This window comes from Perca flavescens, chromosome 24 (assembly GCF_004354835.1).
Source record: "Perca flavescens isolate YP-PL-M2 chromosome 24, PFLA_1.0, whole genome shotgun sequence".
In the NCBI taxonomy this organism is placed as follows: Eukaryota; Metazoa; Chordata; class Actinopteri; order Perciformes; family Percidae; genus Perca; species Perca flavescens.
In genome coordinates this window covers 3,952,313-3,977,648 of record NC_041354.1, presented here as the reverse complement: position 1 = coordinate 3,977,648, position 25,336 = coordinate 3,952,313, and the positions used below count along the sequence as shown (strand labels likewise).

General features: G+C 41.3%; 3 protein-coding genes across 6 annotated transcripts; all 3 read left to right on the top strand.

Moving 5' to 3' along the window:
• Window positions 1-1,317: 1,317 nt before the first annotated feature.
• Window positions 1,318-6,801, top strand: pjvk (pejvakin). Of its 4 annotated transcripts, XM_028572096.1 has the most exons (6): window positions 1,318-1,528; window positions 2,389-2,584; window positions 3,319-3,460; window positions 4,778-4,895; window positions 6,139-6,204; window positions 6,353-6,801. In XM_028572096.1, the coding sequence occupies exons 1-6, from the start codon at window positions 1,318-1,320 to the stop codon at window positions 6,679-6,681; spliced, it is 1,062 nt and encodes a 353-aa protein (XP_028427897.1). In that variant the 3' UTR covers window positions 6,682-6,801. The 4 variants fall into 4 exon arrangements, 1 of the variants encoding a protein (XP_028427897.1); XR_003691798.1 differs by lacking the exons at window positions 1,318-1,528; window positions 2,389-2,584; window positions 3,319-3,460 and adding an exon at window positions 4,258-4,367 and having other exon boundaries at window positions 6,139-6,282; window positions 6,380-6,796; XR_003691800.1 differs by lacking the exons at window positions 1,318-1,528; window positions 2,389-2,584; window positions 3,319-3,460; window positions 6,353-6,801 and adding exons at window positions 4,262-4,299; window positions 4,409-4,563 and having other exon boundaries at window positions 6,139-6,226.
• A 1,415-nt stretch (window positions 6,802-8,216) lies between these two features.
• On the top strand, window positions 8,217-16,538 carry pwp2h (PWP2 small subunit processome component). The gene is made up of 21 exons (XM_028572030.1): window positions 8,217-8,405; window positions 8,877-8,989; window positions 9,234-9,328; window positions 9,432-9,531; window positions 9,985-10,128; window positions 10,214-10,349; window positions 10,843-11,063; window positions 11,509-11,652; window positions 11,807-11,877; window positions 11,950-12,086; window positions 12,714-12,862; window positions 13,010-13,157; window positions 13,569-13,719; window positions 14,052-14,232; window positions 14,376-14,523; window positions 14,763-14,871; window positions 15,121-15,186; window positions 15,426-15,644; window positions 15,729-15,879; window positions 16,003-16,077; window positions 16,220-16,538. Exons 1-21 carry the CDS (start codon window positions 8,388-8,390, stop codon window positions 16,386-16,388), a joined length of 2,745 nt encoding a protein of 914 aa, XP_028427831.1. The 5' UTR covers window positions 8,217-8,387; the 3' UTR covers window positions 16,389-16,538.
• An 899-nt stretch (window positions 16,539-17,437) lies between these two features.
• eed (embryonic ectoderm development) lies at window positions 17,438-25,301 on the top strand. The gene is made up of 12 exons (XM_028572081.1): window positions 17,438-17,628; window positions 18,386-18,538; window positions 18,872-18,964; window positions 19,265-19,330; window positions 19,740-19,865; window positions 20,412-20,493; window positions 22,736-22,827; window positions 22,925-23,058; window positions 23,141-23,246; window positions 23,507-23,665; window positions 23,794-23,867; window positions 24,114-25,301. The coding sequence occupies exons 1-12, from the start codon at window positions 17,509-17,511 to the stop codon at window positions 24,238-24,240; spliced, it is 1,332 nt and encodes a 443-aa protein (XP_028427882.1). The 5' UTR covers window positions 17,438-17,508; the 3' UTR covers window positions 24,241-25,301.
• The last annotated feature ends 35 nt before the right edge of the window (window positions 25,302-25,336 follow it).

Sequence of the window (25,336 nt, the reverse complement as noted above, 5' to 3'; positions counted from 1 at the left end):
AGCTTTTTGCACTATGGTTTGTTTTGGTCTAAAAGCTGTACTTGCTCTTTTTCTGTCTCCCATTGTTTTTTGCACCTGTTCCAACTTTTGTAATCACAGTGCAAACAGTTGAATGATTCACCATTAACAATCTTTGCACTAATCTGTAAAAGCTATCCACATTGTTCAGTTGCATGTTGAAAGGTATTGTGCAGAGCTGTGTGCATTTTTTTCACCTTTACACAAACATGTTCCACTTGTAAAGACACTACTTATCACCTGCACTCGCTGCTTTTTCCCTTTGAAAGTCCGAGCAGGGGATTCCAGGTGAAAGCTTACTGATAATCCACTTTGGTGAACGTCATGAGGTTTGGATAAAACTAAGATTCAATCCTGAAATTCCTGGCTGCACGCCTGATTGTAAATTGCAGCGTGCTGATTTTCTTATATAGCTTAAAAGAAACTACAAGTCCTATTTTGGCCAAGACGTTGAGAAATTACAGGGAGTGTAATGTATAGAAGTATTACTGACCTCAGCTCTTGTGGTAAGAAAGAAAAGCTTCGGACAAGTGGCATTTAAAACCTAAAAACATACAAGCTATTTCTGGATGTGAAGACTTGACAGCAGCGTAACCACAGGAGAGATCAGCCCATGATCATGCATGCGGGACACACGCACGCACACACACACACGTACGCACGCATGCACGCACGCATGCACGCACACACACACACACACACACACACACACACACACACACACACACACACACACACTGTAAGTACAGAGCCTGGACTGAAAAGGTGGACATTATCCAACAACAAAAAAAGCTGCTATGAAAAAACATTAGATCTTACAAAAACCACAGAGACATCCCTAAAAAAAGCTTTTTCAGACGTTCGTGGACAAAGCCGATGTTTCATGTATGCCAAAGGGGAACATGTAGCTACTGTTCAGAATAAGACTTGTATTCATAGTTCAAACTTTAGTCAGCAGTTAGAGACAGTGTGCTGCTAAAAAAGTGTAAGAAATTCTCCTATAATGTGTTTTCCCCACCTCATTTGTCACATGACAGGAAGCTGCAGGCCTACAGTGACCTAACAAGTAAACATGCATCTTCTGCATCCACTGCCACCATATTCCATTACACACCACCTGCATTATTTAACATTTCACGAGTCTGAAAGAACACTCCAGAATTAGCTTCCCCATTGAGAAGAGCAGCTCAACCAAACAGGACCAGCAAATAAACCTAAGCAATCGTGTGACACTGCAGTCTTAGAGGAACAATATTCTTTTTTAACCTGGTTTGATACTTGTGGATCTACAGTATCAACATGTTCACAGCAGCCGCTAAGAACTTTGTGAAGCAGGTTGGGGACACAGGGAGGTTGATCCCCGTCCCGAGCCTGAGCGAGGCCGACCGCTACCAGCCCCTCAGCCTGGTCACCAGGAAGAGGAAGAGGCATTTCTGGAAGAAGAACAAGTACGCATCGACCCCCTTCTCACTGAAAGACATCCTGGTCGGGGAGAAAGAGATCACAGCAGGTAGAGAAATCTAACCAGTCAGAATTTTCAGGATCAACTTTTGAGTATTTGTTGTGAAATATGTTAAATCTGGCTTTGTTGAAATACGTTGTTTTTTTTTGCCCCCTTTTAAGTAGCTTAAATGTGGAACTACAGTATCATATATAATGTATTAGAAAATATATAAAGTCTACACTGAGTGAAGTTTTTGAATACTCAAATTTTTAATCATTTTATCAAATTATCAAATATTTTTCCAGATGTCGCATGCATCATTTTATACACATTTTCCCCAAACTCAACCTGACATATTTGGTATCTTTGTGGAAATTTAGGATCTCCACTTGCATTTTAAATAAAGTTCTGTGGGTTTGAACAATGTGTAGGTGCACATGCAGCAATGGCTGACTAGTGGGTCAATTGTTTAAGGGTTACAATATAACTCAATATCCTGAATTTCCTTCAATTGTGTTAAGATTTCAAGCCCCAACGCACTTCAAAATAAACTCTGGTCTGACAATATATAAGGCTAATTTTGTCTTTTATGTTGAAGTTAATCAGTCATAAAGTCTTTCTTACTGATCCTAGATTAACTTTCTGTGATTCATTTTAAGGGGACATTGGGTAAATATGTCCAGAGCTGAGGCTCTGTGGCTGGAGCTAATTTTAATTATATTATATCTTTAGTTTCATCATGTTTGAATTCAAAATATTAATTTCTAGAGTTACTTACTGTCAAATGAATATAGTGGGGTAAAAAGCATAATAATTTCCTTTAAATTGGATAGGGAAAGAAGTATAAAGAAGCAGAAAATGTAAATACTCGCAATATGTCTTAGCATAACTTGATCACAGAAGCTCTTTTTTTAATTCTGAAACAGGAGTGTCTTCTTATCAACTCCTCAACTACGAGGACAAATCTGACGTGGCCCTCAGCGGCCGGTTAGGAAACCACCTGATGAACGACGTGGGCTTCAACATCAGCGGATCGGACTCTGTGGCCGTCAAAGCCTCGTTCGGCATCGTGACCAAACACGAGCTGGAGGTGCCCACCTTACTGCGAGAGCTGCACTCCAGGTAACACAACATACAGCTGGTCGCCAAGGCAACATCATCATCATCATGCATGGTATCACTTCAGGCTGATTAGATGAAGTGCCAACTCTGCAATGATTTATTGATAACCAAGTGGAATTATCTATTTTTTAATTAATTAATTATTAAAAGGAGAGATGTAGGTAGATGTGTCACAAAAATTACATGTTTGGATGTGGTTTGTGTGTGTGTGTGTGTGTGTGTGTGTGTGTGTGTGTGTGTGTGTGTGTGTGTGTGTGTGTGTGTGTGTGCACACGTGCGCGTGACGGAAAGGTGTCTCAGATGTTTGTTGCATGACCAAACATTTTTATGTCTGTGTTTTTAATATTATCTGTTGATTGTCGGAGAAAACGATGCAAGAAAATGTTCTGGGTGAACCGACAATAAAGTTTTATCTTATATTATCTTATAAGAATCAACTGTCAATTTACTGTGTAAATTTGATATTTTAGAGATGTATACTGAATATTTCCTAACAAAGGCTATAAGTTGATAGCTGACCTTTGACCTAATTGTGACAGAAGGAACGGGAGAAGATGGCTTCGTTAGGATGAATAAATGATTATGTTATTCTACACTGGCACACATACAGGACAGGGGCCACATACAAGAGGACAATGCAAGACAGTCTTGAGGGACGTTAACAGGTTTATTGTGATGGAAAAATTGGTTTTCGGCTTAAGAGTACACGACTAAATGCCAAATTTGATTTTCAGGAAAGTGGATCTGGATCACTGCCTGGTTCGCCAGTCCAAGGAGAGCGGTCGGACCGTTCTCTGTGTGGTTGTGGAGAGCATCCGCACCACACGCCAGTGCTCCCTGACCGTCCACGCCGGCATGAGAGGGACCACCATGAGGGTACACACCATACACACATACTTTGTTCATTGGGCTCACTTTTGTGAAATCCATACAACCAACTTGTGTTAAACACAGTGGAATTGGAGACACTAATTAATTTAATGGTTTATGGTCAGGACGGCATACGTAATACTTTTAATATTTATCCCTTACTTAAAAAACATCCCAAGTTAAATAGCTTTTTCTATTATGAAATAGTTGGCTTTGTAGTTTATTCATGACCAATACAACACACCCTTACTCATGTAAATACACTCTGGGGTTAGTTGCAGTTTGCAAACTTAAGATATAAGTGACATTTCTACTTTGTGACTTTCCTCTACCTGTGTTACTGTTAGAATGGCCGTGTAGCGGTTGAATATTTACAGCGGGACACTTGAGGCAGAGGTAAAGTACAGACCAAACAGCTTTATTTCACCAACAATTTATTATAAATGGAGGACACAATCACAACAAACTAAAGTGAGGAGGACTACAGGTTGCATGTGGCCCTGACAGCAGCAGTAGGGATAAGTGGAAACTGGCAACCTTTTATAGCCATTACCTGGACCCTACCACGGCACAACGGAAATCTGAAATTAACTTAACATTAACAATTATACAAACTACAACAAACACATACAATACATTTCTACTTCCCTCCTGTTATTAATCTCAATTTACTTTGCATTACGTTACCTAGTACAATCAGACATAGTTAGCCTGAACAACTAATCTAAGTACTCAAACACCCCTTCACTAATTAAGACATGGTATCTCCCGGGACCTTTAAAATGGGGCTCAGTAAGCTGGGCACTCTTTTAGTATGAGCACCCTGGAGAGGAGACACAACAGAGGTGACCTGATCAACCGTTAACCTACATTCAAATAATCAGGCAGAGATGACACCATACTGCATGTTTAGGTAACCAAACTAGCAAACGGAGCATGTGTTTCTCTTGACAGGTCTGACCTCCAACCTGCACCAGCTGCAACATCCACAAGACGTTTTAATTAACATTCAAAACTTTGCATTTGTGCTTTATTTCATTTACCGGTAACAAAAGAGCTACAGCATACTAGTGCTACAAAATATTCCTAATGAAGAGGACCTTCATTACGTACTGTTATGCTACATTTTGGCATTTATTATTATCCTGCAAGTGTCATTTATTGTTACAGTTGCCTCCATTTTGTCTTGCTTTGAATGCTATATAGCCTACTGAAATGTATTAATCAAGAAATTGAGATTTTCAGAGGAAGTTCCTCGCTATGATTTGTCTCAAATGCAGGTTATTATCTCATGGCCAGTCACTCAGCTTTCTGTTTCTGCAGTTTCAGATCGACGATGGAAGGAATCCTAAAGGTCGAGACAAGGCCATTGTCATTCCGGCTCACACCACCATCGCATTTAGCATCTGTGAGCTGTTTGTTCGACTGGACGGACGACTTGGTAGGAACACTCTATAACTCTCACAACTTGCAGCTTTATTCAAATTATTTTTGTCATAACTACACAGAATTTTTTTCATTTAAGATATTGGGGTGCAAAAAATTAGGGGAAAATTGAAATAAAAGTAAATATTCTTCTGTTGCAATCATCACAGAAACCACTAAATGCAGCTTACAGAGCTTGGAATGAAATGTTCTGCTTTCTTATGTTTTGCTGACTCCAACTTTAATCCACTACAGTTTAGATGAAAGGTCAACTGAGCACTTAAAGGATAAGGTGTGTGGCTTTTGAGAAAATTGAAGGCTTGAAACTCCTCATGGTTGAAACGATGTGTCTCACATGAAAAGCTGCAGGAGCATCATCTCCATGCCACGCATTATCATACTATAACAGGATCTTTTCTTGCTCTGGAGTTATGGTGTCAGTATGTCTTGGCACCTGAAATCACATTGTACACAGCTAAATATTTCAGATACTAAATTATGCAAGTCTAATTTTCTGACCATGTGGCCTAATGGACAATGCATCGGACTTTCAATCTGAAGATTGAGATTTCGAGTCCCTTCGTGGTTGAAAAATCTCTGACCTGATTTTAGGCACTGTTTTCTACAAAGTTGGGCACAAAATGACTTTCTGCCACCATGATCTTATTTTAGAGGGTAATTTCTTCAGCAAGAAATATAATGGAAAATGTGAGCATTTATTACACTAACTCTCACATACAAAGGGAGCGTTCCACCATTAGAGCTAATTCCATCCACAGAAGGTGCATGGTGCTAAAAATGCCAAGTTCATGGGTTCATCAATTTAACAAATCAATGTGTTTGAGCTACTCATATGTAACTAATCTCTACAATTTGAGACATCCACTTGGCCACTGGAAAATTGTGCTGGCATTTTATAGACAAAATTATTTAATTGTGATGTACATGGCAGGTTACATGATGGAAATCTAAAATTAAGGGTTATGAAGTAATTTGGTTAAAATGTAAAATTACTAGGATTGTCAAAGTATTTAGTTTTGTTGGATTTCTGGGTGACTCTATGGGATTATAGGATATAGGCAAAATAAGCTTTAACTTTGGCCTATTTCAGTGAGCTATGGTGGCAAATTGTTGGAAGTTTTTTCATGTACCTTAACTGAAATAAAATTATTCATCATAATGAATATCAGTAGGCCTTAATTTGACTCTTGAACTCCTGTAAAAATGACCTAATCTCTGAACTGACATTTTCTTGTCAGATATCTGTGTAGCCCCGGAGTCTCAGGGAGGATTTGAGCGGGAGCAGATCAGGGAGCAGCTCGGTGGTTTCGTCGGTCACTTCTCCATGGGCCGACTGCGCCGTTTCCTGTCTGGAATAATCTATGGAAGCCCCTTCAGAGCAGGTACGGTAATGACCTCAACTACATAATAAAAAACATGATTACGTTCACTGTACTTACTGCTTATTTTTAGTTTTTGCTTTATCCAACCACCGTGCAGATAACCAAACATTCGAGGAGCTAACCCACTCAGACACATACATGGATGACATGGTAACTGACTACTATGAGAAAGCTGCCAGCATGACGGATGTGTCCACTGCCTACTTGAGAGAAAGTTCCCACACACGGGTCAACCTCCTCAAACACAACATCCCCAAAGGGCCCTGTGCGCTCTGCGGCATGGGCAACCAGAGGCGGGAAACTGTTTACGGCTGTCTGGAGTGCACGACTGGGGGCCTGAAATATGTCCGGCTGCACGTGGTGCCCTGTTTTGACCTCTGGCACAAAACACTGAGATGAAAAAGGAAAGGGGATATGTTAAATTTCTCATGGTGCAAGATACTGTTTACTAAGCCATTTTTAAAAAAATGCTTGTTTCTGTAATCTTTGAAATAAAAGTCAAACTGGTCTTGGACTGGACTTTGTACTGAACCACAACACCTAGAGCCCCCTCAGCAACAGCCAGTAAACTATGCATGAATATAAACTTGGATATTATTGGTTTGTTATATTGTACAGTTTCAGTGTACCTTTGGCAATGACACAATTCTACATGTATTCTGCAGTGTGTACTGGAACTGCCTGATGCTAAATTATTCAGTGGGGGTGTTGGGTGTAAAAGGACAAGAGGGATCATGTAAAGGCCAGCATTGGCCTGGTTTTGTTCAGTTTTCAAGTGACCTTTATTTTGAGCAGGACCTTTTGCTTTCAGTTTAGTGTGTACAGTATGGATCTTTCATTTTCTGATGGAAACTCGTGACATTTTGTGTAATGGAAAGATTTTGTCAATTCTATACTAAACATGTATATGGCTTTATTTTAAGCCATTTAGGTAATTTTGGAAGTGTTGCCTTATGTAGTTGCTTCTAAAATGACTTATGTCAGGTTAATACTTGATACTGAAAAATCTTTTCAGACCGCAGGTTGGCCACAGGGGCAGAAATGAGTTCAAATTAGATGACAGAGGATGTACCCGGTGTAACCCAAATGTAGCTAATCCCCTTATAAAGTGTTAACACTTACGTTTACTATTCTAAAGGCTACATGTGAATGTAATTTGGTGAAAAATACAGTAAATCGAGTCCTACAATATAAAGATACTATAGGGTGACCAGACGTCCCGAAAAATTCTGGACAGTCCCGAAATCCAAGCAATTGTCCCAAATCCTGCCCTAATTGTCCCGAAAATTAGAGCAAATGTCTCAAAAACGAGTATTTTTTTTTTTTTGACTTTCGTAGTTCAAAGTCTGATAGAACATTAAAAACTATTCATGGTGATTGAGTCATCCTGCAGCCAGCTCCCATCGGCTGCTCATTGGCTGCAAGTTGCAACGCGAATTTTCATTCATTCATTTTTTAAATGGAGGCTCAAGCTGGTGTACCGGGACCCGATCAAGATCAACACGTAGCTAAAACGCAAAAACGTCTCTGCAGGGGAGGACTGGGTAGGAAATACCTCTGGATTACTGCAGTTTTCCGCGATGCAAACAAAGCATTTTGCAATGTATGTAGGAAGGAGTTTGGGGGGGTCCGACTTCAGGCTCCATGCTAGCAGCAAACTACATATAGCCATGTATAGCCACGCTTTCCAAAAAAACAATTCATCTAGTTTAACACACAACTTTAATGAAACCTAGTTTTTTTTAAATGGTATGTTTTGTTTTTTTGACTCTAATTAGTCTGATAGAACATTAAGAAGACTAATACAAAAAAAAAAAATGTAGTTCTCAAAAACAAATGTATGTATGCTCAATAAAATATCAGTCTTTTCTAATAGATATAATTTATAAATAAATTGTAGTTTACCCTCCCTGCCGCTAAAGGGCGCAGTGGTTTAGGTTTAACTCATTTCAAACCGGATGTGTCAAGTGTCAACAAAATGCAAACACGTGTGGGCTAGTGGAGGAAGAAGCATGTGTGATATTAGTCCTACATTTACGCTTCTACGGAGATATATACATATTTAAAAGCTATTAATGCGTTAAGTTTAAAGGATATTCAGTAAAATGAAGTTTGCTTATAGGGTAAGTACGCCACTGCTAGCTAACGTGGTACTGTCGCGCTGCTGGGTAACCTGGATCTAGGGAGAGGACTGCACACCAGACTTTATTCAGAACTGGTTTAATATGTCATTTCATATCATTAAAGGGAAAGAATCGTAGAAGACTTTTTTTATTGTAAAGTGGCAACATTCACACTTAAGTTCGGCTGCATTTAATTATATAATTTAATCGTTTTTACATGGGCTATTCCAATAACTTGTGTTACACTATTAAAGGACCAACGAAGTGACATTTCATTAAAGTCCTAAGTTTACAAAAACATGTTACTGTTTTGTGAAGGGGTTGAAGTCATTTTATTTATCTACGCCTGCTTCTAAGCAAGATACTGTTAAATTCCCATCTTTTTGAAGGAGTTACGGATGGAGTTCTCTCCCTAGACACAAACGGGAGCTTATAACGTCAAGTGATAAAACCACCGTCTCTTTACTGTAGTTCTCCAATCTGCTCGGAGCAGTCTATCGTCAGGGAAACTTGAGTTTCTCTAAAGATGGCAACGCTGTGATCAGTCCGGTTGGAAACAGAGTCTCCGTCTTCGACCTGAAAAAGTAAGTCATAATTAAATACATGAATATATGGCGAGTCGTGAATGCTATCATATGTAAGGTGTTTTAGTATAGTCTTGCGTTATATGACACCTGGATGCTGTGCAGAAGCCCTGCCTGCAAATCAAGTTGCAAGAGAGAGAAAATGTAAATAATTAATGATGGTGAGACCTGGTGGTAAATGTAAGTTCACCATCATAAGCATAACAGTCAAAGCAAAATGTATTTCTTCGTTTCTCTCCTCCAGCAACACATCTGAGACATTACCCGTCTCCACTACAAAAAACATAACATGTGTGGGTCTCTCTCCTGATGGGAACATAGCAGTCGTGGTGGATGAAGGTAAGATACAACTTTGTCTGTCTTTTACTAATGTGTGATATAAGAACTTAAGCATGAGTTATTGTACTCCTGTTGCAAAAAAAAATATGTGTTTGTGTCACAGATGGCGCAGCTATGTTGGTCAGTCTCATCACCCGAGCCACCCTTCATCATTTCCACTTTCACAAGCCTGTCAGCAGCATCCGCTTCTCACCTGATGGCAGGTAAGGATGTCTGATGAACTGAATTGATTGAAGTGTTAAAAACCACAAATTCCTGGTTCCAAAGGTGACATCTTCAAATAGCTTATTTCGTTCCACCATTAATCCATTACTGCAACTCTTTTGTGGGACAAAATTATGCTGATCTTTGATCTAAGAGGTACATTTATGTTTAAGAAAGTAGAAGACCGGAATATAGGAATAGAAATGTAATGAAAGGGTGTACTTGTATTTTGTTTTATTGTTGTAAGTGTTGTATGACCTACAATCTTGTATGCTGCATATGCATATCTATTAGATTTTTTTCCTGTAATAATCATATGAAGTAGGGGCAGGACTATATAAGCATTAGCTTCTGCCTGCTCCTTCTTGAACCTATCCTCCTTTTTATCCTTTGGTAAAAGCTGATATGTTAGAGATGAATACAAAATCAAATCAAATTGGTTCCCCTTTCAGGAAGTTTGTTGTTACGAAGGAGAACGTAGCTCTGATGTACCACGCTCCTGGAAAGCAGCGGGAGTTTAATGCCTTTGTGTTGGACAAGAGCTACTACGGCCCCTACGATGAAACCACCTGCATCGACTGGACGGACGACTCCAAGTGAGTCAAAGTTTGTTAGACGTCAAAACGTGCAAAAACCCTGAGAAAAAAAAAAAGATGTCATGGTTGTGACATTTTCCTTTAGGTGTTTTGTGGTGGGCAGCAAAGACATGTCGACGTGGGTGTTTGGTGCCGAGCGCTGGGCCAACCTCATCTACTACTCCCTGGGTGGACACAAGGACGTCATCGTGGGCTGCTTCTTTGAGAAGGACAGCCTGGACGTGAGTTTGGTTTCGCCTTCCACCACTTAGTGATTTAAGCTGAAAGGACACGTGTGGTTTTGTATGAAAATTAAAAAAAGAAAATCTCAATATCAGTGTTTTCCCTCAGTTTGTGGAAGATTTGGTGGAGGGGTTTAGCAGTCTTTCCTCAAGATGTGATGTTTTTGAATAAAACAAATATGCATTTTGAGATGCATTTGGACTGCTATTTTCACCATGTCTGTTTCTAAAACGTTGGAAAAGATAGCACAGATTAAAAAATAAATGACACCCAAAACACTTGAACACAAAACTTGCTAAAGAACTCCAATACAGTCATTAGATCTGAAAAGTCTTTCAGTTTGTTTGACTTTTTTCAACATTTTTGGCACTTTTTTTACATTCATTGGGCTTAGGTGCTGCCAAAACCGGCTTGGGTGCTGCACCTAAAGACTTCTGACAGGGAAATCCCTGAATAAAGAGACTGATCAGAGTGTTGTTTCTGGGTTGCTAGCTGTACACGGTGAGCCAGGACGGGACACTGTGTGTCTGGGAGAGCGACACCGAGCTGGACGGCCTGGTCGTGAAGAAGAGCCAGGATAAACCCAAGCCCCCGAGGCCGGGGGAGGAAGAGGAGTCTGAGGATGAAAGAAAGGAGGGAGAGGTCATCAGAGGGAAAGCAGGAGCTCCCAAAGAGAAGAATACCAACAACGTTCGATACAAGCAGAGGAGCAAGTAAGACCCATCTGATCTTACTTTTATTTACTTGGGAACTTACTTAAGAAGCCACGCAACAGGTTTTCATTCCAATCTCTCAGTCAAAGTAGTTCCTCACAGCCAGAAGTCCTTCCAAAACACTGTAATGTTCATACCTTGACCCTTTGCGTGGCGATCATCCCGCTTTCCATTAGGCTTTTGGCTCTATACAGAGCGCAGGTTTATGTGTCCCTTGGCCGTACTAAATTTATAATGGCAGTATCAGCATTTGTAATGAAAATCAGCATGTGTTGTAGCTTAGAGCTAATGTTGTGTAGTCGTTTTTTTAATTTCCAATTAAAGCTTGAGGAACTGCAAAAACTTTCTTCCCGACAAGATAAAGATAAATACCAGATGATGTCTCAGAATGACTCCGAAGGCTAACAGCAGCTCTCTGTCTTTCTGTTTGCCTCTGCTCTTCTAGACACTTCTTCAACAAGGAGGGGGATTTCAACAACTTGACAGCTGCCGCCTACCACAAGCCGAGCCACATCCTGGTCACAGGCTTCGCCTCTGGAATCTTCCACCTGCATGAGCTTCCAGAGTTTAACCTCATTCACTCCCTAAGGTGAGAGAGAAACGCTCAGGGGGTTTTGTGAAGTGAATTTATCAACGTGCTGGAGTGGGAATTCCGGAGACGAGAGTAAAAATGGGACTAGAAATATGCATGTGGCAAGTTTTTAGTAAGGTAGATTTGAAGAAAACGTTGCTTCTCCTTTCAGTATTTCAGACCAGAGAATCTCCTCAGTGGCTATAAACAGCTCTGGAGACTGGATCAGCTTTGGGTGCTCGGGTAAGACATCTTTTCCTCTGCTTTTTTTATTTATTTATTTATTTTTTACTCAATAATGAATTGTTGTTTCAGGGATGGGTCAGCTGCTGGTGTGGGAGTGGCAGAGCGAGTCCTACGTCTTCAAGCAGCAGGGACACTTCAACAACATGGCCTCGCTGGCCTACTCGCCAGACGGACAGTACATCGTAACCGGAGGCGATGATGGCAAGGTGAGTGCTCGACACTTTCCCCTGATACATATAGGGTTTCCACGGAGCCTTAAAAAGTCTACAAATTAAAAATCTAAATTTAAACCTTAAAAAGTCTTAAATTTGGTGAGGTATTGTGTTCTAGGGCTTAAATAATTTCTTAATATCCTCTAATGCTCATTGAAATGTTTTTTTTTTTTTTTTTTTGTCTAATGTTGTTAGCTCTTTCTTTTGCTAGTTTAAATATAACCACTTTATATCGCAGCAGTCAGCTTTCGTGTTATTGCTGTCAGTCTCTTTCAGATTGTATCACAGACACAAAATGTTGTATGTTAGTTCAACAATGCATCCAACCTATGTTCGGCACTATATACAACGATGTTCAATTTGCAAAATGTATTTAATTGCAAGTCATTTTGTGACTGCTTTCCCTTTGTACGTTTTTGTTTGTCGCCATATATCGTAGATCTTGAATTTCATTCATAAAGGTCTTAAAAAGTCACAATATTTTTTAACAAGAAGTATAAGTAATATTATTATTTCAGGGGCTTGAAAATGTCAAAAAGAAATGCACCAAAGTCTTAAAATAAATGTTTTTTCTTCCATGCCTTTGTGTCCGAGATCAAGACTGTGGTTTCATCTCCGCAGGTCAAAGTGTGGAACACCAACAGCGGCCTTTGCTTCGTCACCTTCACAGAGCACACCAGCAGCGTCACCAAGGTAACCTTCACCTCCAGCGGCTTCGTCATCGTCAGCGCTTCTCTGGACGGGACGGTCAGAGCGTTCGACCTGCACAGGTGACTCGCAGCGAAGCTGGTTCACTTCCAAAACAAATGTGATAGAGATGTGGGGGGACTGGAAAACACAGAGAACTGGAATGCCTTTTGTGTCTAAAGAGAAGTGACTTTTAAATCTTTGTGCGTGTCCGTTTTTAATTATTTCAGGTACAGAAACTTCCGGACGTTCACGTCGCCTCGGCCTGCGCAGTTCTCCTCCCTGGCAGTAGATGTCAGTGGGGAGCTGGTGAGCGCTGGAGCCCAGGATTCCTTTGAGATCTTTCTGTGGTCCATGCAGACAGGGAGACTGCTGGAGGTAGGCCCGTAATGACACCTAGAAATCTGGCTTTTGTTTAAGTATGCTCTTAAGGCTGACTGATATTGTGATTGCGATATGATTCACGATATTGGAGGGAATGATCGTTTTTGTTTCGTAATTTCTTTTTTTTTTTTATGATTACAGTGTTTTTACAGATTACAGATTTTTGCGAGGATCTGTACCAAACAACAATTGTTTTTCTTCAGTCTGTAGGATAGGATTTGTAGGCTGGGAGGTCTCTGCAGCACCACAATACTTCATTCAGAATGGGTCGACACGTTCATGCATTGCCTTTAACAAATATTTGGATATTGCATTAGTCCATATTGCAATTTCGATAAACTTGCCATTAATTGTGCAGCCCTAGCTCTTATTCACCCGCCGCGCCTCCTCCCTGTGATTGACCAGGTCCTCGGGGGTCACAAGGGTCCCGTCAGCTGCCTGTGTTTCAGTCCAGTCCAGTCCATCCTGGCCAGCGCCTCATGGGACCGCACCATCCGGCTGTGGGACATGTTGGACAGCTGGCAGGTCAAAGAAACACTTCCTCTCAGCTCTGATGGTAAATACACTCCCTGTGTCTTTTTTATATACTGCCACTAGGGGACAGCAACACTCGAAAAGAGTTGATTTCTTGACACAAATAGGGCGTTCCCACTGCAGGAACTTTCCCAGTGGACCAAGAACCTTATTGCGATGGATAATGTAAGTGACCACTCTCACTGTGCTTTTGTGTGTGTGTGTGTGTGTGTGTGTGTGTGTGTGTGTGTGTGTGTGTGTGTGTGTGTGTGTGTGTGTGTGTGTGTGTGTGTGTGTGTGTGTGTGTGTGTGTGTGTGTGTGTGTGTGTGTGTGTGTGTGTGTGTGTGTGTGTGTGTGTGTTTGTTCCCTCTCAGGTTTGTCAGTGACTTACCGCCCTGATGGTCAGGAGTTGGCTGTGGCCACTTTGAACGGTGAAATCTCTTTCTGGAACCCCCAAACAGCCACACAAACCGGCTCCGTGGCCGGGCGCCACGACCTGGAGACGGGCCGCAAAGAGACGGATAAAATCACAGCCAAGCAGTCGGCAAAGGGCAAGTGAGTGCGAGAACTGCGCTTATTTCCTTTTGTTCCAGTCCTGAGAGGAAAAGTATGATTTGATGGCTTTTTTTTTTTTTTTTTTTTTTTTTTTTTTTGGAATTTATGATTCAGGATGCGTTTTCTGCTTTTTGTACATCCAGGTCCTTCACGTCGCTGTGCTACTCTGCGGACGGGGAGTCGGTTTTGGCGGGAGGCCAGTCCAAGTTTGTCTGCATCTACAACGTCAAAGAGCAGATGCTCATGAAGAAGTTTGAGATCTCCTGCAACCTGTCCTTTGATGCCATGGAGGTACGAAATCGCCTTCAACTCAGTTTGCACATAATGACATCACAAACTTTGTTTTAGTGGGAAGGACGTGCAACTGCTGTCAACGGTAGACACAGAGAAAAGTCTAGTAAAATAGTCCTTCATTTAAAGTTTGTAGTTGGTTGATGTTTCCTGGGAAAACTGGGATTTTAAACCAGTGATTACAAACAGACTTACCTGGTGCTTGAACTTCACCAAATGTGGTCTTATGTTGCCTTCAGGAGTTCCTGGACCGACGGAAGATGACTGAGTTTGGCAGCCTGGCTCTGGTGGACGAGGGAGCTGGAGACGGAGACGGGGTCAACATCAGCCTCCCTGGAGTGAGGAGAGGTATTTAGACCAGCTGTTAGTAGTATAAGTATATAAAGTGTAGAGTACCTTGTTAATCCAAATAGAGGGTAAGGAACATGCAGTCACGCAGGTACAAAGACTATCTAAAGTCCTTTTTATTGTTGCTTGAAGTCTTCATGTCTTGTTCCCCTATTCCCTCATGCTGTTGCTTGACTTAACTCGATGTTCTCACTTCAGTTTATTCTAAATATATCTTGTTGATTTTGTTCTTTCTGTTTATCCTTACAGGTGATATGAGTTCTCGACACTTTAAGCCAGAGATCCGAGTGAGCTCGCTGCGGTTCTCCCCTACTGGTAGGTTGGCATTAGCAAGTTTTGTCAGTTGGAATAAAGTCTGACAAAAGAGATTAATAAAAAAAAAAAAAAAAAAAAAAAAAGGTTGCTTATGTTTTCGAAATATAAGCATTTAAATGAAAAGAAAATTTAAATTAGGTTTTGGTCTTTCAGTCCTTCAACTTTAATGCAGATCTGCAGTCCCCAATCCAAGGGAAAACTGGTGTTGCGAAGATTAAAGTGTTTCCATCTTTTGTCAGGGCGTAGCTGGGCGGCCACCACCACTGAGGGCCTGCTGGTCTACTCCCTCGATGGATCTCTGGTCTTTGACCCCTATGACCTGGACCTGGACGTGACGCCGGCCAGCATACGTAAGCAGCTGCGGCTTCAGGAGTGGGCGCCGGCCATCGTCCTGGCGTTCAGACTCAACGAAAAAGCCCTCAAGCAGGAAGTGTTGGAAACGGTGCCGCACGAGCAGAGTGAGTGAACGGTCCTGTTTGTAAACGGTCTATGAATTTCCTACCTCTAAAACTGATGAATCATATGGATTGTTTGTGTTCCAGTCCCAGTAGTTTGCGGCTCTCTTCCTGACATTTACGTCGAGAAGCTGCTGGGCTTCGTGGCGTCCAGTTTGGAGAAGTCGGGCCACCTGCAGTTCTACATGACCTGGGTCCAGAGCCTGCTCATGCTGCACGGACAGAAACTCAAGAACAGGTCTGTTCTCAGTCCCTTGCTACTACCTAGGAATTTGTTTCGTCAAGTACACAAGCTCTGGCTCAAGTGCCGTCTCCATATAATTGTGAGTGACCGTTGTGATTATCTTCATGTGGTGTGCAGGTCAGGAGCCATACTGCCCACGCTCCAGGCGCTGCAGAAGAGCATCCAGAGACACTTTGACAATCTGTCCAAACTGTAAGTCTCAATTAGGTATTTTTCCATACATTTCCCTGTTTCTGTTCCTTTAATGTCCTATTATATATATTATATATAATATACTTCATATTATAGTACAATTGGCCCCAGTGGAACCCACATTTTTGTTTTCTTTGTACAGGTGTGACTTTAACATGTTTAACATTCGCTACGCTGCGGCCCTGTCGAAACAGAGGGGCCTAAAGAGAGCAGCTGAGGAAGACGGGGGGGAGGAGGAGGAGGAAGAAGATGAAGAGCTGTCTGAGGAGATGAGCGTGGCCTCCTTGGAGGATGCAGACTTGATGCTGTGAATCTGAAGCCAATCTGCCTCATTACACCAACATGGACGATGTCACTGCAAATGATGAAAAATTATGTTGGAATGTAAAAGTGAACAGATTTGTGTCTACTTTGAAAAACATTATGATTTTACAATTTTTTATTAAATATATGTAAATGTGTGTTTTTATGTTTTCTTTGGCCTGTATTCACTTTGGTTAAAGCGTCTGAACACCCTTACAGGTGATTTAAGTTATTCTGACTTATTAAACTCTGCTCAGGTTGAAGTGGGCTGGAGCTTAGATGGGAATTTATTAGCTCACACATCTTTTCTACCAAGAAGAATGATAAAGGTGTAATTCGTCCTGCCCTAACATGTGTAACAAAGCTAACAAGAGACTCCGGAAGATGTCAATCAGTCTAAACACACCCACACAGTCCTGGGAAGAGGTCCAATCAGCCAGATTGACTGAAAACACCTGTGTTCATAGCCTTTAAAATCCTGCAAACAGGTGATTTTCCTTATTTTGATTAGACTTCATCTCTGACTGTGGGGGCTTGATTGGGCCTTGCGTATGCGAACAGAGCTCGGTCCACATTCAGCCTGATCAGAGGTCTAATCAACCAGACAAATGAAAACACCTGTGTGGTCAAGGAAAAACAAAATTAGATGTAAGATAGCCTTATAGCTTATGCAGTTGAAGATGCTTTGTAGGCATCCAGAACCAGCATCTTTAGTATCTGAACCACCTCAACTGGATTCCCTCAATGCAATGCAAAGGTGCAGGGGCTAGTTTGAATCCTAACACAGACTGGCTGAGACATTTCTTTAACATTTAAAGTTAATTTAATGCTCACTAAACTGTGCATACTCTAGTTGGACTTCAGTGATATGTTCTAGGGTTGCACCTACTAAAATTTGTTATTTGTCATTTTATTGCACAGAAATGTTTCAAGAAATAATAATAATGTGAAGTACTAATAAAGTTACAATCATATCTAACGCAGAAAAGCACAAATAATCTGTATTTTCCATCTAAATAAAAAAAAAATGAAGTGAACCTACATGAACTACAACTTCAGACTGAATCAAACTGCCATACCCGGCAGCACTTGCGGCGGCGGAGCGGAAGAGGCGGAGTTTGAGCCAAAATGAGGGAAAATAAGAACATGTCTGAGTCCCCTTCTCAAGCGGGAAAAGAAATGCCAGCGAAAAAGCAGAAATTAAGCAGTGACGAGAACAGTAATCCCGATTTATCAGGAGACGAGAATGTAAGCAGTTAAACGATGTTCCTTTAGCGACAAATCCCATAAATTGCTTCTAGCCAGATAGCATCGTGCCGAAGTAGCCGGCCGGCTAAAGTGGTTAGCTAGCATCTTTGTTCATCTGTACCGGCTAGGTGTAACGTTAACTTAGCTATGATGATATCCGCTGCTAACCACTTGAGTCTGTCTGCGTTAGGACTTGGTTAATTTAATAGTTGTTGGATTATGGTTTGAGAGATGATTAAAAAAACGGGTTAATGAGGGATGTCCTCTAATTACCAACATGGAGGGCAAACAAATGTCTTCTTGCCTTGGTCTCTAACGTTAGCAAACATTTACTTTCTGTCAGCAGATTTAAGCTACACAAAATAAAAAATTCAACCACTGGTGCAAGGATAAAGTTCTTCAAGGCTAGTTCCCCTAGACTTGGAGTAAGCCATGTAAATGCTGCAGCAAAATGTGTATTAGTGAAGCAGCTAAATACAGTAACAAGATGCTAAAATATATGTAGGCTAATGCAGATTATTGTAACTAAGTTACACCTTATTTTACAAAATAACATGTTCTGTGTGCACGGTTGCTTGTCACTTGTTAGTAGTATGTCTATTACAGTGTAAAAAGAGCTCCAGATACTGGTAAGAAGGGATGGTTTAGCTTGTAAAGGTTCCTACTGACGTGCAATTAACAAATACTGACATTCCTGCAGGAGAAATCTTTAACATGTCCACACATCACCTGCTTTTATTTATTTTTGCATTTGCAGGATGATGCTGTCAGCGTTGAGAGTGGGACTAACGCCGAGCGCCCAGACACACCCACGAACACTGCCAACGCCCCGGGCAGAAAGAGCTGGGGCAAGGGCAAGTGGAAGTCCAAGAAGTGCAGATATTCTTTTAAATGTGTCAACAGCCTGAGGGTGAGTACAGATGCCACCCTGAACAGTTTGAGTCCAGGTTTCATCATTTCTTCTACCAAAACCTATTCAGTAGATTTGGGGGTTTTCTATCATGTTAGAATTACCACCAAAGTATTTTTATTTTTTTACAAAAAATGTCCCTTCTCCTGTATCAAACATACAGATCCTGCTTACAAAGCTGCTTACGTAAACTGCTGCTGAACCATCCATTAGATTTTTATAGGAGTAACGTTACGGTCTTATCACACACTGAAATAGCCAGCGTGGGTTAGGTGATTTGTGTTCATTTCACCCCCTGAACTTTGTGCATAATGACATAATTGATCTCTCCAGGAGGACCACGGCCAGCCGCTGTTTGGAGTCCAGTTTAACTGGCACAGCAAGGAGGGAGACCCGCTGGTGTTTGCCACAGTCGGGAGTAACAGGGTAAGTGATCTGAGTGACTTGTGGTATTTCTGTGATGCTGCACAGGAATGTGCACAGTGGCACATTTTGTTTTGGTTGGACCACAGCATTTGGGTGCTGATGGCGCAGTGCATGGGACACATGCCTTTGGTGTGGGGATCTGGGTTCAATTCCCACTGCGATACATCAACCAATGTGTCCCTGAGCAAGACACTTAACCCCTAGTTGTTCCAGATCCGTGCCACCTCTGACATATGTAGCAATTGTAAGTCGCCTCTTGTCTTGTTCCATACTTAACTGGTGCTGTCTTTTCTTCCCCAGGTAACTCTGTATGAATGTCACTCTCAGGGAGAAATGAGACTCTTGCAGTCTTATGTCGATGCAGACGTATCCTTTTGCTTGTTTGAGATTCTTTGTGAGCTGTCTCCTCCTTCATTGTCCTTCTGTCACTCAGGCACCGTGTTAGGTCCACTTGCTTTTGTTTTAAACAGCTACTATATAACCTGGATGACAGGAAACCGACAGACCTATTTAATTGCTTGTCAGTGGAGCTAAACCCAAACAATGACTGCATTAAGATGTCATACTTGAACTGTTTGCATGAATGTTGTTTAACACAACCATATTTGAACAAGAGAGGAAAAAAAACTGGGATTCTGTCAGAGGTTAAAAATGAGTGCATCTCTGCAGGTTGGGGGCAGGGTCACTGGTGTACAGTAGATTCCCACTATAGAGGGACATTTTGCTCACTGGGAGAGTTTTTTGATTTATTTTCCTTGACTAAACGTGTGTAAAGGCAGATGAGAACTTCTATACGTGTGCTTGGACCTACGACACAAACACAAGCCATCCTCTGTTGGCTGTCGCCGGGTCCCGTGGCATCATTCGGGTGATCAACAACATCTCGATGCAGTGTATCAAGGTAAAGCTGATCTGTCTTGTCATAGCCAGTAGACTTTGATCATTTGTATGCACCCTGGGCTGTGTTTTCCAGCCAGCCTCCCATTTTGTCTGGGAGTAACACAGCACACACTTAGCCAATCATTCCTCCATATAATCCTTAAAAGTAAATGCATTGATTAAAGATGCATTTAGTGTACATAACAGCCTGTCACAAGTGGTTTGAGCATGATGATGGAAAGGGAGATTCTGTCCTTTTCTGCCTTGGCTTGTTTTGGGGAGCCACATTTGATATTGCCATTTGTTGGGAGCCATTTTAAATGTAGTTTTTCTACAACCTTGATAAATGTGAATGTTTCCTCTTTTTTTGTATTACAAGTGACCCAAGTTCAGATTGACGTTATTCAGAAAAAATGCATCTTTGTAGTTAGCTGACTCATAAACCATTCATCAAAAATGATTCCCTCTACATTAATTCAGTTTTACTATGATTATTTATTCATTCTCAGCAATGGCAATTAAAGAAAAAAATAGTGTCTACAATTAAATTTTTTTTGTTCAACTCCAGCATTATGTAGGTCACGGAAATGCCATCAATGAGCTGAAGTTCCATCCAAGGGATCCAAATCTCCTCCTGTCTGTCAGCAAAGGTAAATAACCTACAATAACAGTGCAATTAATCTATGACACAGAAAAGCCAGTGAGGGGATGGTATGTCACGTGTTGTTTTTGTGGCGTGAATACAACATGACTGACATGTGAAAAGGCTGTATTTTGGATGCAGAAACATCAACTTTGATGGCTTTATAGACCTAATCTCCACACTAAAAATTCTCTCTCGCCCATGATTTGTTACTACCTACTTTTTGGCACCAGCATGTCTATTTTTTATTACCAGGGCCGTGTGAAGTGTAATCTTTTATTTAATCAGGTGACTGTTGACTGGGCACATTTCATGTTTTTCCAGTTACAGCTTGCTTTTTAAAGTTATTGACTTCACAGCACGGAGGTGCCCCAAACATCAGCCTCGCCCAACCGAAAGTGCATTATGATATATTCACCGTTGGATCAGTGTATATATTCACTGTAAGATCAGTGTATACAGTGGGGGAAATAAGTATTTGACCCCTTGCTGATTTTGCAGGTTTGCCCACTTACAAAGAATGCAAAAATCTACAATTTTAGTCATATGTACATTCTAACAGTGAAAGACAGAATCCCAAAGAAAATTCCAGAAAATCACATCATATGAATTTATTAAAATTGATAACCATCTGATGAGGAAAAACAAGTATTTGACCCCCTGGACAAACAGCAAGTATTCTGGCTCCTACAAGCCAGTTAGTCTTTCTTTAAGACACAGCCCCAATCCGAACCAATTATCTACATCAAATACACCTGCCTCACCTCGTTACCTGTATAAAAGACACCTGTCAACACACAAACAACCAGCATCCAACATCACCACCATGGGCAAGACCAAAGACTTTCTACGGACATCAGGGACAAGATTGTTGATCTGCACAAGGCTGGGATGGGCTACAATTTGGAGTCAACTGTCGGTGCAGTTATCAGGAAATGGAAGAAGCACCACACCACCGCCCTCGGTCTGGGCCTCCACACAAGATCTTGCCTGATCATGCGAACGGTGAGGAATCATCCCAAAACCACAAGGGGGAACTGATGAATCAACTGAAGGCAGCTGGGACCACAGTTACAAAAGAAACGGTTGGTAACACACTGTCATGGATTGAAATCCTGCAGCGCACGCAAGGTCCCCCTGCTCAAGAAGAAACATGTACAGGCCCGCATGAAGTTCGCCATTCACCACCTGGACGACTCAGAAGAGGCCTGGAAGAAGGTGATGTGTCAGATGAGACCAAAATAGAACTTTTTGGCCTCAACTCAACTCGTGTGTTTGGAGGACAAAGAACACCGAGTTTCCCCACCGTCAAGCATGGTGGTGGCAACATCATGCTTTGGGGGTGCTTTTCAGCCAAGGGGAACAACTCCATCGTATTGAGGGGAGGATGGGCGGGGCCATGTATCGTGGAATTCTGGACCGACATCTCCTTCCCTCAGTGAGAGAGCTGAAGATGGGTCGAGGATGGGTGTTTCAGCACGACAACGACCCTAAGCACACCGCCAAAGCAACAAAAGAGTGGCTGAAGAAGAAGCACATCAAGGTTCTGGAGTGGCCTAGCCAGTCTCCAGACCTGAATCCGATTGAAAATCTTTGGAGGGAGCTTAAAATTCCGAGTTGCCAGGCGACAACCTCGGAACCTGAATGATTTGGAGGCTGTCTGCAGGGAGGAGGCCAACATCCCTGCCGAAATGTGCACAAACCTTGTCACCAACTATAAAAACCGTTTGACATCTGTGGTCCAGGGGGTCAAATACTTGTTTTTCCTCATCAGATGGTTATCAATTTTAATAAATTCATATGATGTGATTTTCTGGAATTTTCTTTGGGATTCTGTCTTTCACTGTTAGAATGTACATATGATTAAAATTGTAGATTTTTGCATTCTTTGTAAGTGGGCAAACCTGCAAAATCAGCAAGGGGTCAAATACTTATTTCCCCCACTGTATATTCACTGTTGGATCAGTGTAAAGGAGGTGTCTCTCATTTGATTTAGCTGCTACCGCTGTCTCACTATCCCTACAGACGGCTGCAAGTGATAAATTTAGTCTGTAAAGAGCAGCTCACCTCTGATAACATAATACGTTTAACCACATGTTGTTAGCCAGATTGTCTTCCTGTAATGGAGGCAATATGTGTTTGTTTGACCAGAAAAACCAACAATATACGTGGTCCAGTTTTTTGATCATCTTCGGAGGGGAAATAAGATGATAGATTTAATTAATTCTTGACTGAACTTGTTTCCTCAGATCATGCCCTTCGTCTATGGAACATACAGACGGACACATTAGTGGCAATATTTGGCGGTGTGGAAGGGCATCGGGATGAAGTCCTGAGTGCTGTGAGTATTTAGTTAAATCAGCCCCTCTGTGTATAACGACGCTCCAACAATACCTGGATTCAAACGTGCTTTGTTTGTTTTTATAATCCCGCTGCAGGATTTCGATCTTCTAGGTGAAAAGATTATGTCGTGTGGGATGGACCACTCCTTAAAACTTTGGCGAATCAATTCAGAGAGAATGCAGAAAGCCATCCGTGGGTCTTATGAGTACAACCCCTCAAAGACAAACCGGTATAAAACAATAACCATGTCAGTTTTAGGCTATCACATCTTCAGATTGATTTATTTTCATCATCAGATTATTTTTCTTTAGGCCTTTTGTCTCACAGAAAATTCACTTCCCCGACTTCTCAACACGAGACATCCATAGGAACTATGTGGACTGTGTGCGGTGGCTGGGGGATCTTATTCTTTCCAAGGCAAGTTAGTAGTCAGTGTAAAGATATTTACAGTGGCTTCAATGTAAAAACTTGACTTAAAATGACTTATATCTACTAAAAGAGGCAACTAATTCAACACAGTGTGAGCAAACATTGCTCAGAATACTTTGTGATCCTAAATATGTTCTATTCTGAAATCCCATTTTCTGGCAAAATGGTCAAATAAAAACCCAGCTGTGTATGTGGCTGTAACTATTTAATAGCATGCTCTTTATTTATCTGTTCCCGTCTCACTGCAGTCCTGTGAAAATGCCATTGTCTGCTGGAAACCAGGAAAGATGGAGGACGACATCGATCACATTAAACCCAATGAGTCAAATGTGACGATTCTGGGACGCTTCGATTACAGTCAGTGCGACATTTGGTACATGCGCTTCTCCATGGACTTCTGGCAGAAGGTTCTTTTTTTTTTTTTCCATTTTTTCATCTGTGGCTGTATATATATGGTCATCTTACAGGTTTCATTTAGTATTTTATATTTTTGACCAATTATGAAATTTGCTCTCCTTTTGTTGCTGATTGACAGATGCTTGCTTTAGGAAACCAGGTGGGGAAGCTTTATGTGTGGGACCTTGAAGTGGAAGACCCACACAAAGCAAAGTAAGTTTATTTATTTGTGTAATCATTACACAACACTCCCGTGACCCAGGAAACGGAGTGTGATGTCATCATCTCAGCCAAAGTTAACCGTCCGGAGTGGCGGCTTGAATGTTTGTAGTTTGGGTGTGAAATGCCTGCTGCATTTTATAGATGCATGCAGTCAGCATGTATGGATTTTTCCCAGGCTGCATTTATGATAATGTCTGGTCAAAAAAAACTTAAAACCGTCTCCTCTCTGGTCTCCAGGTGCACCACGCTGACCCTCCCCAAATGCACATCGGCTATCCGGCAAACCAGCTTCAGCCGCGACAGCAGCATTTTGATAGCCGTGTGCGACGACGCTTCAATCTGGCGCTGGGATCGTCAGCGCTGAACAGTCTCCCCCCCCCGAAGAAGTAGTTTTGGTTCCTGTTGCTTCCCATCCTCCCAACCTGTTGCCCTGTTGTTCAGACCTACACTGCAAAAAATGTCTGTTTGAACATTTAATCTTACGTGTGGTCTAAAAATACAGTATTTCCTTTAAAAAAAAAAAAAAAAAAAAAAAAAAAAAGAGAATTCGTGCCAGGCAAAAATCGTGCCAAGGCAGGATGAGATGATTCCTTTTGTTTTTATTTCCTGTTTGTCTGTTGGCAGGATGTTTTTAAAAATACACTTGATGTCTGAACATTTTATATCCAACAAAACATCACTGGAGATCTGGCAATTATTCCTTTTTAGGTGAACAGATTTGAGCCACAACAGTAACAAAAGATGGACTTTGTTCCAAATCAGAGATGAAAATTTAAATGTTGAGGAGCAGGAATCATATCAGCATGTTGGGAAAATGTTTACCTTCAGCAAAGTGCCTTATAGATTTCTATGCAGTCTCCATTCATTAGAAGTTTATAACACCAGCTTAATCAAGTGGAATCATCTCTGGCAGATTTTTTTTGGGGAAAATGAGCTTTTAAGACACACCTGATGAAACGACCGAAGATGGGTTTTTCTTTGCAGTGTGCCACATTATATTCATTATTTCACATGATGATTTTGGTCTTTTTTTTTAATTATTTTAATTTTTTTTAAATGCCATCTTTGTTTGCTTTGATGCCCCCTCTCCTCCCACCTCGCACATACATACTTGACAGTTTTTTTTTTCAATTTACTGTAATACCGTTTGACGTTGGAGGCTTTGAGTACACACAATAAAACGTATTTTGTAAATATATTCTTGAGTCAGTTTCTGGAATGGTGTATTGGCAGTTGGCACTTTTTATTTGGCTAAAAATCAGAAATTGTTTATAAGTCACTGTTAGTATTTTTCATCTGTAGCTTTTCAAAATTGAGAGGAACTTAAGCACAGTTGGCATTTACATTTATGAACAATTCATCCGGACTGGCTTTTATTTTGAAAATTATTACCTAATCACCCTATAATAAAGTCTGTGGAATGGGTCTTCCGCCTTTATTTTATGTGGTTCTTATACTTG

What these genes read in the sequence shown, in the direction of transcription:
- pjvk (XM_028572096.1), top strand. Translation starts at nt 1,318, where the DNA reads ATGTTCACAGCAGCCGCTAAGAACTTTGTGAAGCAGGTTGGGGACACA. An exon ending in GGAGAAAGAGATCACAGCAG is followed by an intron (nt 1,529 to 2,388) that starts GTAGAGAAATCT and finishes ATTCTGAAACAG; the next exon opens with GAGTGTCTTCTTATCAACTC. An exon ending in TCGACTGGACGGACGACTTG is followed by an intron (nt 4,896 to 6,138) that starts GTAGGAACACTC and finishes TTTTCTTGTCAG; the next exon opens with ATATCTGTGTAGCCCCGGAG.
- eed (XM_028572081.1), top strand. Translation starts at nt 17,509, where the DNA reads ATGAGGGAAAATAAGAACATGTCTGAGTCCCCTTCTCAAGCGGGAAAA. An exon ending in AATGTGTCAACAGCCTGAGG is followed by an intron (nt 18,539 to 18,871) that starts GTGAGTACAGAT and finishes TGATCTCTCCAG; the next exon opens with GAGGACCACGGCCAGCCGCT. An exon ending in AACCCCTCAAAGACAAACCG is followed by an intron (nt 23,059 to 23,140) that starts GTATAAAACAAT and finishes ATTTTTCTTTAG; the next exon opens with GCCTTTTGTCTCACAGAAAA.
- pwp2h (XM_028572030.1), top strand. An exon ending in AGCAGTCGTGGTGGATGAAG is followed by an intron (nt 9,329 to 9,431) that starts GTAAGATACAAC and finishes TTTGTGTCACAG; the next exon opens with ATGGCGCAGCTATGTTGGTC. An exon ending in GACTGGACGGACGACTCCAA is followed by an intron (nt 10,129 to 10,213) that starts GTGAGTCAAAGT and finishes ATTTTCCTTTAG; the next exon opens with GTGTTTTGTGGTGGGCAGCA.